This window comes from Setaria italica, chromosome II (genome assembly GCF_000263155.2).
Source record: "Setaria italica strain Yugu1 chromosome II, Setaria_italica_v2.0, whole genome shotgun sequence".
NCBI classification, from domain to species: domain Eukaryota; kingdom Viridiplantae; phylum Streptophyta; class Magnoliopsida; order Poales; family Poaceae; genus Setaria; species Setaria italica.
The window spans coordinates 37,704,900-37,717,649 of NC_028451.1; the positions used below are offsets into that span (position 1 = coordinate 37,704,900).

Below are 12,750 nucleotides of genomic sequence, written 5' to 3' on the forward strand. Positions count from 1 at the left end.
CTAATTCATTAAATAGATATTGTTGGTTAAAGTTTAAGCAAAAATTAACAACGTCACATATTTAAGAACGGATGCATACGATTTTAAAATTTATGGTTTAAAAGTATGGTCTTGGTTTCTCTAGGTCTATTTTGAGACCTACTAGTTGAAAAATGTTCTCTTTCTCGAGAACGTGAGACACATCACACATGATCCACTCTAGGCGCCCACGCGTCCAAAAACACGCGACGAGCCAGATTGCTGGCCACTTCCAACACAACCCACCACACTGAAAGTGGCTTTGCTTGTGCGGCACAAACCAACACAAAGTCACAAAGCTTGAAAGGCTGTTTCATCAGGGATCCACCGAACAAATCACCGGAGCTGGTTAAAAAATCACAAACGTGCCACGCTTCTCTCTCAACGCACAACACTGCACGCGCTACCAAAAACACACCCGTGGGCCACCGGAACCAACGTTCCGTCGACGCGGCTCCACGCCATCCACCCGGCAACCGGCAAACCCGCTAGTAGAAGAGCGAGTTGTAGGTGGACATGGTTGCGGCGATGGAGGCGAGGCAGATGAGCAGGGACGGCAGCAGCGTGGCGTTGAGGAGCGCGGCCCGGCCGAGGAGCCCGCCGGCGAGCGTGATGGTGCCGTCCGCCGCCACCCGCGCCAGCGTCCCGGCCTCCGTCGACAGCAGGCCGCCGTTGTACGTCCCCCTCGACAGCCGCGACGACATCACCTGCGACAGCAGCGACAGGTTCACGCCCTCCAGCACCTCCGCCGACACGAACGTCAGCAGCGCCGAGCACACGTACTGCGCCGCCGTGTACGTCCCCGTCACGCGGAAGCTCAGCAGGATCCCCACGAGCAGCACCACCTCCGACGCCAGCAGGATCTGCCTGTCCTCGAACATGTTGCTGATGTAGGTGCCGACGACGGCGTTCACGGGAAGGACGGTGAGCCCCAGGATGGCCAGGAACACGGCGATCGTGCTGGTGTTCCAGCCGAAGTAGTAGCTGGTCACCACGCTCGACTCCGACAGCAGGATCTCCATCGCGTACTTGAGCATGAAGTAGATCAGCAGCTGGACCTGCGACATGCAGGAAACAGTTCTTCCCTCAGTTTTCAGAAACAGCAAAACGAACGTTTGGTGATGAATCAGAGCAATGGCAAGCATGTTCACGCGCCGAACCTTTACTGACGGTGTGAGCAATCTGTAAGCTGAAGCAACTGAAGAAGCTGGCCTAAGAGTAGATCTTTCACCCTGACTATCATTTTCATGTGATGGCAGCAGCTGTTCAGCAAGGCCCTGCTCCACTTCTTGCTCCAAATATCCTGCACTCATGGGAAAATGGTAGTGCTCATGATGAAATGATACCCAATAAATGCACTCATGAAGATTGGGAAAACTCAACATGCACTCAGCTGTTCATTCTGTGAGAGCTTACTTGTGCTAGAGCTGCTGGAGGAACCCTCATGGAAATCTTTCACGTCAGGGTCAAGTGCTGGCTCTCTGAATGAAATCCACAGCCAGATCAGGTACACGAACCACCCAAACGCCATGACCCAGCCAGGCAAGGTGTCCTGGTTGATGGTGAAAACAGACACCTTCACGTTTGTCTGAAGCAGGCCAGCAAATGCAGGACCACATGCCATTCCAAGAGCACTGGCACTGACGAATGCTGCAGAAGCCTGCATTCGGATCCTGGGAGGAACGCAGTCGCTGATGTACCTCCTGTTCACAGCTCTCGCAGATCCAAGCCTGCAAAATCCAGTAAAAATGTTCATCAGATTTCGTCACTCATTGTCTGTGCACCAGTGCACATGCTGACTTCAGGAAAGGATTAGAAATGCTAGAGCTGATCCTTACATACCCGCACAGAAGCCGGCCGACGAGGAGGATCACCAGGGAATTAAGATCGTAGGCCAGAGCGTACATCACATTGCCGAGAAGCAGCACGACGCTGCTGAACAGCAGCGGCCTGAAGTATGACCTATTGGACCACGCGCTGAAGTAGACGGAGGAGAATATCTGCGCCACCGCCATGGACCCGATGATGACGCCGCACACCGTGGCGGCGGCGCCGAGGCTGGTGGCGTAGTCGTCGGCGGTCGGGACGATGATGTAGGTGTTGACCATGTACAGGAAGGTGTTCACCAGGTTCAGCACCAGGGAGATGAAATGGTACTTGTCTTCCTCGATGCGCTCGACCTCTGAACCTGCGGTGTCCTCCTGCGCGATAAGCGCGTGCTGCCCCAAGAACCGCAGGAAGTTCGTCGAGTTCGTCAGCTTGTCAGCTGTAGCCTTTATCAGGTCAATTATCGGGTCCTACAGATAAGATAACACCAGATGAGCATATCACTGTTGTTGAACACATAAGAACTGCACTCACTGAGTGCTGACAATAGGAGCACAAGATCAAACCTTTGGAATGGCCAGTGGATGCTGGTCATAGATATTCAGATAACTCCCTTCACGCTCCTCAAGATCGCCAAGGTTGCGAGACAGTGCTCCAACAACAGCTCCAATACCCTAATAATTCACAGGGCAACATCTGTTCAACACCACAACCTGCATAACACTGAAATCAACATGACAGATATTGGCAAGTAACTCACCACATGCTTGAAAACCTGCTTGAGCTGAGAATAAGGGTGGTTCGATCTGCTACTGACATAGTAATCTGTAAATTTATCACCCAAACGTTCATCGAACTTCTTCAGTATCTTCCGGACCGCATTGGCGTTAATATCAACAAACTTTAGGAGCTTTACAAGATCCAGGCCAACTTCCCTGTAGTCTTCTCTTAGTTCAGATATCTCCTGTAGAAGTAGTAAATCCTGAAGTCTTGCCTTTTTCTTCCCTAAATCTTCAAGCCTTGCTGCAATCAGTCCTTGCTGTTCTATCATGAACAGCACAATCTTTTCAATCTGACAAGGAGAAGTACTCCATCGGATCACCGTAAACGGACATGCAACGTATTTCATACATTAACTGAAATGGCCATTTACGATTATATACCTCATCATCAAGTAACTTTGAGAAGTCCTTCAAAACACGCCTGCGATCACGGTTGCCTTCTTTTGTCTGCTCTGTGTATTCTTTTACTCTGCCCTTCAAGAGCTTGTAGTTGAAGTAGTGCCTAGAACCAAACAAGAAATGAAGTTGGCATCTTTTGTTCGAAAAAAAAGAGCTGACAGCTAAGCAGTTTACAATTAGGGTCATGAAACAACTAGACCACAGACAAAAGAACACCCTTCTGATAAGATCATATCATTTTCTGTGCAAGGAAAGGTCTAATTGTGATCGTACGATTAAAAAATGAAAAAAAAAGATATATGAGGTAAGTTTCCATACTCCTCCCATCCTGGAATTTGATCTGTTGTCAGTTTCTTGGAGAAGTTCACCATTTTTCTTCCTAGTGTATGACCTACATGAAAAAGAAAACCACACGAAGCATCAGGATCAAATTCCTCAAAAAAAACACATCATGATCAAAAGTGAGAGACATGGGCTTATATTACAAAAATCAAATATCATCCATGAACAGAACTACACGATTTTTCAATACATAAGAGGCACAGAAAGAAGAATATCTTGCAAAAACATGGAGAATAAGGAAAGAAGAACCTGGAAACTTGGTGAGTGTTGAAGACTAGGACGGTTGTAAAATGGATGGGCCTTGTGCTAACATCTAACAGGCTTATATAGCTTTGCTTTGGGCGTTGAACTTTATTAGGTTGAATGAGCAGGCTGTTTATCAGGGTTGAACCTATCGCTGCTGGAACAAGAGGAAAAATTAATCTTGATGAACACAGTTGGACATCATTGATTGTTTATCTCAAAAAATAAAAATAAATTGCACATATTCTTTGTTGAAACAAGATGAAGAATTAATCTCGATGTGCACAGTTGGACAATAAAAGATATTTTTTTTCTAGAAATAAAAGGAAATTGTGCATATCCATGTTTGACTTTTGTCCTATTGTTTTATGGAGATCTGTAAGAAATATGGATCTGTAATGCCCAACAGATACGAGCATCATACTATACACGGAATTATGGATGTCTGCTTCAAAGTTGAAAGACCATATGAAAACAAAGAGCAGCCTACAGATCTTAGTAGCTCATTTTCAACTTTATTTCCTTGAAGAACATCAGTGGTATCCGTTCATGTGCATGTTGGGAATAGTAACAACAGCAACTGATTCACTAGTTCTTTAAGGGATTAATTACAGAGCCTCTTCATTGCAGCGAGAGTTAAGTGCCTGCCAAGCCTACTGTGCAATTTCAATAATCAAGAAGCTGTAAAACGAACTGCATGTATGCATCTTTTGTTCTTTGTTTTTTTTGGCAGGAATGTGGAGGACTATGGCTATGTCTCTTATCCTGTTATCCACACACCATATTCCTTTGGAGTTGACTTCAGAAAATTGAGCTTTTTACAAGGAAAACACAAAAGTCAGCGGCTTATTTATTCAGTGCTGTGTGTATTCAGTTGGGAGCAATGCAACACAAGTCATCTGAACACAAAGGGAAAATTGAACACAAATCATGCAAGCAATGCAGCAGCTGCCGGCCAAGATAATAAAACAGAGAAATCCAGATGGACTCCCCGGGTCGGTTGTCCATTCAACGATTACCAGCTGGCTCCCGAAGATTATCCGGTTTTGGCACGAACTGAATATTTTAGCGCGCGGGCGCGCAGCTACTGCCACTAGCCCATTACCTGACAAGAAATTCATTCCAGCAGCTCTGCAATTCCCCAGTTGCTGAAGTCAGAACAGGAAGGTAAGGGACCGGTTCTAGTTAATTTTTTTTAAAAAAGGACCAGTTCTGGAGATAGAAAAAAAAAGATGTTGGGTCTGGATGATGACTGCTTCAGTTGTTCAGAGCGAACAGACCACGCTCCATCTTGTTGCCGTCACCTGAACTCAGAAGCGCTTTATGTTTTTCCATTTCCATCCTCCAAAAGAAAAGGCAAAAAGAAAAAGAAAAGAGGAGGGAGGAGCCGAGGAGGGAAGAAAACGGCCAGAGGCCCACCTGCATTGGCACGACGGGCCCACTCGTCAACGGGGGCTACGGGAGAGAGACCCGGAGGGAGACGAGAACCCACCGCAACGGCTCGAGGCAGCCCAGTAGCCGCCGCGAGTCCCGCAACTTACCAAAGGCCACGCACGAGCGCCGGCGGCCGGCGGGCGCGACTCCCACCCTGACCTGAGAATTCAACCTCCGCCACGGCCGAGCCCGACGCCGGCGGGGTAGATAGAGAGAGGGAGGGATGGGCGTGGGAGGCAGCTTCTGGGACCTCCTGAAGCCCTACGCGCGGCACGAGGGCGCGGGGTACCTCCGCGGCCGCCGCGTCGCCGTCGACCTCTCCTTCTGGGTTGTCTCCCACAGCACCGCCATCCGAGCGCGCTCGCCGCGGGCGAGGAAGCCGCACCTCCGGACTACCTTCTTCCGCACGCTCTCCCTGTTCGCAAAGGTCCGGTTCGGCTGGTTCCCCATCGCTTTCCCTCCCCTCCCCTCCCTAGCGGCTCCGTCTCCTTCGCTCATTCCCCATCCCCCCCTACTTGCCCCTGGCTCCCTTTTCCCCCGCTGCTTGATCTCTTCTGGTGTATAGTGTCCTGTTATTCCCTTGTGATATGCTGCATTCTGTAGTTGCTGCTTTTTGCCCTCCAAGATTTAATCTTGCTGGGGGTTAATTACTGTATGTGCTTAGTTCCCCGATTATTCACTATCCGGGTTCTCTATCTTGCGAGTCGGATTCACCCATTTCCTTCGGTTTGTCTCTGCAACTGCTGCAGATGGGCGCATTCCCCGTGTTCGTGGTGGACGGCGAGCCGTCGCCGCTCAAGTCGCAGGCCAGGGCTGCGCGCTTCTTCCGGGGCTCCGGGATGGACCTGGCCGCATTGCCGAGCACAGAGGCGGAGTCCAGCGCGGCTGCCGCACCGGTCAAAGGGAGGAATGCTGCCTTCACGCGATGCGTCGAGGAGTGCGTGGTGAGTTCCCGAATTTTTTGATATTGTTGTGCTCCCCTTATGCAATCTAGTTTGGTTTAATTGGCTTGTGGAACATCTGGCGCGTCTAACTGCTCAGGAGATTGACCAACGATTGTAGCCTCCTAATCCAACACCACAACCTTGTTACCCTCCATTTGTGTCTTGCTAGATGACATCTGAAATCTTACCACAAATCTCTTCCATTTGACCAGTAACAAGTGTGACCAGTGCTTATCTTAAGCCGTTGATTGAATGGAATTCATATTGGTCGTAGGTTTATGTTTTAGACAGAGATGACACCGCCTCACATCACTATATGCCTTATCAGTTGTCAGTAAATTTGGTTAATTTTCTGTAATTTTTAGGAACTGCTTGAATACCTTGGAATGCCTGTATTGTGGGCAAAAGGTGAAGCTGAAGCCCTTTGCGCTCAGTTGAATAATGAAGGTCATGTAGATGCTTGCATCACTGCAGATAGTGATGCTTTCCTCTTTGGAGCCAAGACTGTCATTAAAGTCCTGAAATCGAATTGTAAGGTAATGACTCTACTCTAGATCTTTGTCCATAGCAGCAAATTTGTTTCATTCAACACAGGCAAAATTGTAGCATGACCATCAACTATTCTGCAGGAACCTTTTGAGTGCTACAACATAGCAGACATTGAGGCTGGCCTTGGATTGAAGAGGAAACAAATGGTAGCCATGGCACTTCTTATTGGTAGCGACCATGATTTGCATGGGGTACCTGGTTTTGGTCTTGAAACTGCACTTCGGTTTGTGCAGTTATTTGATGAAGATGAAATTTTGGATAAGTATGTGTCATACTTTGTTCTTGTATTTTTGCTGGCAGAATAATCTCCCCAATGCGCTAGTCATCTTATTTGTACTTCTCCAGGTTACATGAAATTGGTAGAGGGGTGTATCCATTCCTAGAAGGATTGGGCAATCAACATATTGATGATCTCCCATCATCATCCACAAAAAGCTCAATTGTGAAATTGCCGCACTGCTCACATTGCGGTCACCCGGGCAGTAAGAAAAATCATAGCAAGGTTGGGTGCAATTATTGCTTGGTGGATGCATTAGAGAATTGCATGGAAAAACCAGCTGGATTCAAATGTGAATGTCCTGGTTGTGAAAAGGTAGGCTTTGTGCTTATTAAATTGTCCAATCTCATTAATTATGATGTTTCATAGTATGTTTGGCCTTCTCTTTTACCCTTGAATGGTTCAGGACTAATAATTATCTGCTATATTAATCGTACATTTGTTATGACTGTTAGGCACGCGATCTAAAGGAACAGAGAAAACATGAAAATTGGCAAATCAAGGTCTGCAAAAGAATCGCTGCTGAGACAAATTTTCCTAATGAGGAGATCATTAAATTGTATCTAAGTGATAACAATTTGGATAAAGGTACGAAAAAATAACTATGGCTCAAAGCATTAGAAAAAGAAATTCTGCTTGTTTACGTGCTTGTTGTGTTGTAATTTTTTCTTTGGTCAAGGTTCTGAACTTAGCATTTATTGATAACAAAACTATTCTTTTAACAGTGTTCATGACAATTAGCCCTTGTTGGTATCCTTCAACTGAAATTTTGTCTGTTTGCAGAAAAGGGTGTTCCCTTGCTAAGTTGGAATAAACCTGATGTTGAAGCTTTGGTTGACTTCTTAACTTACAATCAAAATTGGGAGCCATCTTATATTCGACAAAGGATGCTTCCTATGTTATCAACCATATATTTACGTGAGGTGGCATCATCTCCATCTACACCATTGCTTCTTTATGATCAATATGAATTCGATTCGATTCAGCGAATTAAAATAAGGTATGGTCACCCTTATTACTTGGTGAAATGGAAGAGAGGTACTTGGGGTATGAAATCTAATATATGTAGCAAGAAGCCAGTAACAGAGGGGGAGACAAGTAGTGAGGTAGTGGTGTTGGATGAAGATGACGAGGAGGATACAGTGGATTGTGAGTCTTCTGAGTTATTAGATGAGCCTGATGTTCCACAAGTGCTTACTGATGATGGCTGCTGCTTTCTATTGACTGAAGAAGACATTCAACTTGTCAGTTCAGCATTCCCTAAAGAAACGGCAAGGTTTCAGGAAGAACAGGTGGGCATTGGTTTCTTCCTTCGCTATGATAATTGAAAATATGCATGACATTAACAAGACAATTTTAATTTAAGACTTACTGTTCTAGCTATAATTTTCTTGTGAAGAGGTCTGCATTAAGTTTATCCTAAAACATACACCCAAGTTTCAGTTAAATTTTATCATTTAGTATCATGTATGTTTATATGTTACCCCCAAAAAACTACCACATGGATCTCTTAGATTTATGTCTACTTCTGAAGTTCTGATGTACTCCCTCCGTTCCAAATTTTAGGTCGTTTTGGGTTTTCTAGGTTCATAGATATTACAATTTGGAACGGAGGGAGTAGTATCTTGGTAGTTCAGCAGTGATGCTAGTGAAATCTAAGCAAACATTAATTTAGGTTAATGCATGTAGATGGATTGCGAGTTAGGCCCTGAATGATGTTTGTGTTTAGTCAAGTTTGTTCATACCTGTGCATTTAACATTTATTCATGACTGTTCAAGAAAACATCGAATGCAATGATGTTGTTTACTGCACCTAACGCATGATCTTAATTGGTGCAGAGGCTGAAAGAAGCAAAATCAAGATCACGAAAATCCGAATCAAGCACAAGTAGCACATTGGAAACACCTAAAGGTCCAAGGCCTAGTGGAGTCCAGCTTAGCATCACAGAGTTCTACCGCTCCAAGAAAGGGCAGACCATCGAATCCGGGAAGAAGCCAGCTGGAGAAGGCCAAGCGGCGAAGGGAGGCTCAAGAAAAGCCTCAGACAGGGACCTCAACAAGAGCCTGCCAAAGTCTGTTCGACGCCGCCTCCTCTTCGACTGACGACTAGCCTGACTTTGGTCAGCATTGTAATCTTGCTGCCACTGTTGTAGATGACCCAGAGTATGCCTTAACATATCGACCGCTGTAGATTCCGCGGCCCCTTTTGTACAGGAACAAGCATCATCTTTGTCCGAGGAAATGAAACAAGTTTTAGTTCAGATTGATTATCTGAACCTCATCTTTTGTAGATAAAGATTGCCGCTGTTTTCCCATTCTTTTAGCCCTTGCTGTCAGAATTGAGAGTTTATCTGTCTGTGCCTTTGCCTTCAAGCTGGACGTGTTCTTAGCTGACCTAATGTCGTACTACAATACGGAGTACATTTTAACTGCAGAGGGTGAGAAATGTAGTGACATTTTCATCAATCCGCTCGATCAACCTTTGTCCTTCGCTGCTACATGATCTAGGGACATGACAATCATGAGGCGATCAGATGAAGCCTGTGCAGTGCTGTGACGTTAACATGAAGAGGTTACTGGCATATCCGTTGTCGTGACAGTGACTCTGTGAGTCTCTGAAATGTCCTGGCCTGCCAAACTGCAACGGAGTACATGAAACCTCCCGCCCACCTCCTGCGGTCCTGCCTGGCCTGGCAACATCCGCGGCCCACCACTGGTCTTCTGCTGCCGTGGCCGGCGGTTGCCGCCGCTCCGCCTGCCGGCACCACCAGGCGTCCAGGGTTCCAGGCCCGCTAGTGGCGTCGCGTCTCCTCATCAGATGCAAAACAATGCGAGCACGCCGCACATATACTGCTGCACAAGCTCATTGACACACCACTAATCAGGTAGTCGGCAAGTAGATTTTCGTTAGAAAACATATCACAACTTAAAGCACTTAGTACAAGTTTCTGAAGAATTAAAAACAAACAAATTTTGTTGGATTAACTTTTCATGAAGATCTTTTCGAATAAGTTCTATAGAAAACTTCTTAAAATGCAAATTTGGAAACAAAGTTTTATAGGAAACTTATTAAAACAGAACTAAATACTCAGCAGAAAACCCTCAGTTTTGTGCCTGAATAAGAATGAGCCCAAGCCCAAGTCTGTTCGACGGCGCCTCCTTCGCGGTCCACGCAGAATCTTACAGGCCTATACGTGCTTAAATCTCTGGGCCTAGAGTCTAATTATCCGACCTTTTTTTAACTGTGCTGTACACGAGTCTGGATTATTTGCTCAATGAAAACTTCAGCTCAATGTGGGCGAATTCGGTGAAGTGAGGGGCCTCTGAAACCTCGAATACAAGTAGCCTCCATCCATCTCATGCGTTGAGCAGTTTGGTGCCTGTCCATACTCCATGTCCATGGCACGGACGTCACTGCATGCGTTGCACCTAGCTAGGAGACTCGAAGTCAGCTAATCCAACGTGGTTCTTGCCTTCGTGGTCCTGGTTTCCTGTTTCCTGACTCGTGCGCGTCCGTACTTCTATGACGGGCATGTTGCGACAGGACCCCCGGCCTGCCTGATGTGAACCCCTTTCCGGCGAAACAAGACAAACGTCACCTTTTCAGCAAGCCTTTCGTTCGACACTTGCAAGGAGTGGTTGCAAGTTGGAGCTAAACGAGTCTAGCTGCAAGAAACTCTATCCACACGATCGATCCACTAGCCCCACTAGGACGAGGACTCCGACTGGATTTTCCTGTCGCGCCCTGCTCCTGTGCTCGTAGATGGGGAAAGGGCTCCCGTGCCGCACGTTGCCGTGGAGAACGAACGACGACGACGGCTGCGCGCAGAGCACGACAAGAAACACCTTTTTCGGAGGAGAGAGGAGACTGCCCGGTGGCCGGTCGCTGCCGCGCGTTCAAGATTTCAAGCAGGCGGGCAGGCAAGTGGCCGAAGTTGGACTCCGTCGGCCGCCGCGTTGAGGCCGACGCCGATGGATCGAGGCCAAGCGGGCAGCAGCAACTTGTGAAGCGCGAGCGCGACGGCGAGAGCTTCCTCCGTCGCTGCCGAGCTCGGCTTCTGGCTCTCGGGCGCCGTACGCGCCGCCGACGCTGAACTGGTCTGTCGATAGCTGCTCCTCCCGCCGTCTGTTAACTGTAAGACGTGCGTTCCACGGGACCACGGCCACTTGAGACATATGGCCACGCGGACGTACGTTTCATTAGTTGCGTGCTCAACTGCTCATCAGGTCGTCATCGATCCTTGCTCGTCCGTCTGAACTCTGAACCTAGGAAGACAACAGGGCGACGAATGATTGGAGATTGGTTGCTTACCGCTCGTGTGTTCAACTGAAAGTCTGATGGGAACTGACAGTGTGTCGCCAATTGCACTGACAAACAGTCTGAAGGACAAGGCAATGTCGCCGAGTTGCGCTGACAATTCAACTCTTTGGATGTCGCGTCTCACTGCATGCGTTAGTCGCACAGCGGAATCAGATAGAGAATCAAACGTGCTAACCCTTCTTGCGGCAGACCTACAGCGACAGCTTCTTTACTTCGACCACAGGGCAAACAGAACGCCGACTTCCTTTTGAGTTTTGACCTCGAGGACAGTCAGATTTGATCAAACTCTGAACAGACTTTACCATGAAGCTTTACCGCTTAACTTTCTTCACTCTTCTTGGCTCCAAGGCCTGAATGTTTCTGACTGAGCCGACCGGTCCTGCTGTCAAACTGAAGGGAGTGCGGTTGACCTTGTATTCTGGACTTAAAAACGAACGTGCACAAAAAACAACCTTTTTGAAACCCTGTTTGTCAACCTTTACCTCTCCACTGTGGCGATTCCTGGCAGACCGCAGACCTGACGGTTCCCACTGGCCAACTGCAGGAGTAGTAGGACTGCTAGGCCGGGATCGACAAACATCACCTTTTTCAGCAGCCCTGTCCTCTGTCTCTCCATGTTCCCACCTGACTTCTAAGTGCTACTTCAAGTTGAACTAGTCCTGGCCGTTGTCCTGCAACTGGCACACGTTAATTGTCTACTTTACGTGACTACTGAAGTACTCATAGGTACTCCCTTCATTTCAAATTATAGGTCGTTTTAACTTTTTTAAGCTTATATATAAATACATAATAATATCTATGAACTTGGAAAAACCAAAACAACCTACAATTTGGAATAGATGAGTATAGCAAACTAGTAAGGTGGCCCGCGTTAATAGCGCAGCTAGTATGGTTTCACGTACCACTGTGATTGTGGTAGTAACAACACGCAGCTTTTTTCTCTATATATTTTTCTTAATTTTTCTCATAGTGATTAGCTACATGGGAAGGTTCTTCTGAGTTGTTCTTCTCCTATTTGTCTTCTTCAACAACTATGTCAACGGTACCATCTTCTTTCTTCATCGACAATCACGTTCTTGGTGCAGATCTGGTCCATGAACATCGTGAAACATACCTGCGCTCTTTGATATTCTCCTGCTCTTTTTTGTGTGTTTAGCTCGGCTGCCATAGCCTGTGGACATCTTGAACTGGACCGGCTTGATATTCTCCTACTACTGTTTTCATGTTCAGTCCAGCTTTTGTGTAGGTTTTTTGAGTTGTGCTGTCGATGTCATTCTTAGTAATCAGTGCACCACCTTCTTTTATGCGCCTTAAGCAAGCTGATTTCCTCACATTATCTCGATGCATGTGTAGTTCATTGGAATCATGAACTAAATCTCCCCTCCTTGATATTGTAGTTGACCCAGACAAATCTAAACCTTCGCAAGCTCTTTTGGCTATGTATATGGCCTTAATAGCTTGTAGTAGTGCTTTTTTTGTGCTTTCCGTCTCACCTTAGCTTTCGATGTGCCGTTGTTCTTGCCTTCTTGGTACGGTTCCTCTCAATAGCGTCCACCTACTCCATCTTGATCTACGTGGCATCCACATTCCCATTTACCATGACGAGCTTCATCT

At 46.8% G+C, this 12,750-nt stretch overlaps 2 protein-coding genes across 5 annotated transcripts; one reads left to right on the top strand and one right to left on the bottom strand.

Annotated features, from left to right (window-relative positions):
- Window positions 1–309: 309 nt before the first annotated feature.
- Window positions 310–3,811, bottom strand: LOC101779936 (SPX domain-containing membrane protein OsI_32082). 3 transcript variants are annotated; one of them, XM_012844239.2, is made up of 9 exons: window positions 3,618–3,811; window positions 3,345–3,417; window positions 3,009–3,129; window positions 2,606–2,917; window positions 2,412–2,519; window positions 1,861–2,315; window positions 1,435–1,748; window positions 1,179–1,321; window positions 310–1,076 (listed from the first exon to the last, which is right to left on the bottom strand). In XM_012844239.2, exons 2-9 carry the CDS (start codon window positions 3,395–3,397, stop codon window positions 507–509), a joined length of 2,076 nt encoding a protein of 691 aa, XP_012699693.1. In that variant the 5' UTR covers window positions 3,398–3,417; window positions 3,618–3,811; the 3' UTR covers window positions 310–506. The 3 variants fall into 3 exon arrangements, with proteins under 3 accessions (XP_012699693.1, XP_022679827.1, XP_022679828.1); XM_022824092.1 differs by having other exon boundaries at window positions 310–1,321; XM_022824093.1 differs by lacking the exon at window positions 3,618–3,811 and having other exon boundaries at window positions 310–1,321; window positions 3,345–3,601.
- A 1,254-nt stretch (window positions 3,812–5,065) lies between these two features.
- On the top strand, window positions 5,066–9,130 carry LOC101779270 (flap endonuclease GEN-like 1). Of its 2 annotated transcripts, none has more exons than XM_004957340.4 (8): window positions 5,066–5,472; window positions 5,795–5,989; window positions 6,355–6,525; window positions 6,619–6,800; window positions 6,884–7,130; window positions 7,271–7,403; window positions 7,599–8,107; window positions 8,655–9,130. In XM_004957340.4, exons 1-8 carry the CDS (start codon window positions 5,269–5,271, stop codon window positions 8,916–8,918), a joined length of 1,905 nt encoding a protein of 634 aa, XP_004957397.1. In that variant the 5' UTR covers window positions 5,066–5,268; the 3' UTR covers window positions 8,919–9,130. The 2 variants fall into 2 exon arrangements, with proteins under 2 accessions (XP_004957397.1, XP_004957398.1); XM_004957341.2 differs by lacking the exon at window positions 5,066–5,472 and adding an exon at window positions 5,539–5,697.
- The last annotated feature ends 3,620 nt before the right edge of the window (window positions 9,131–12,750 follow it).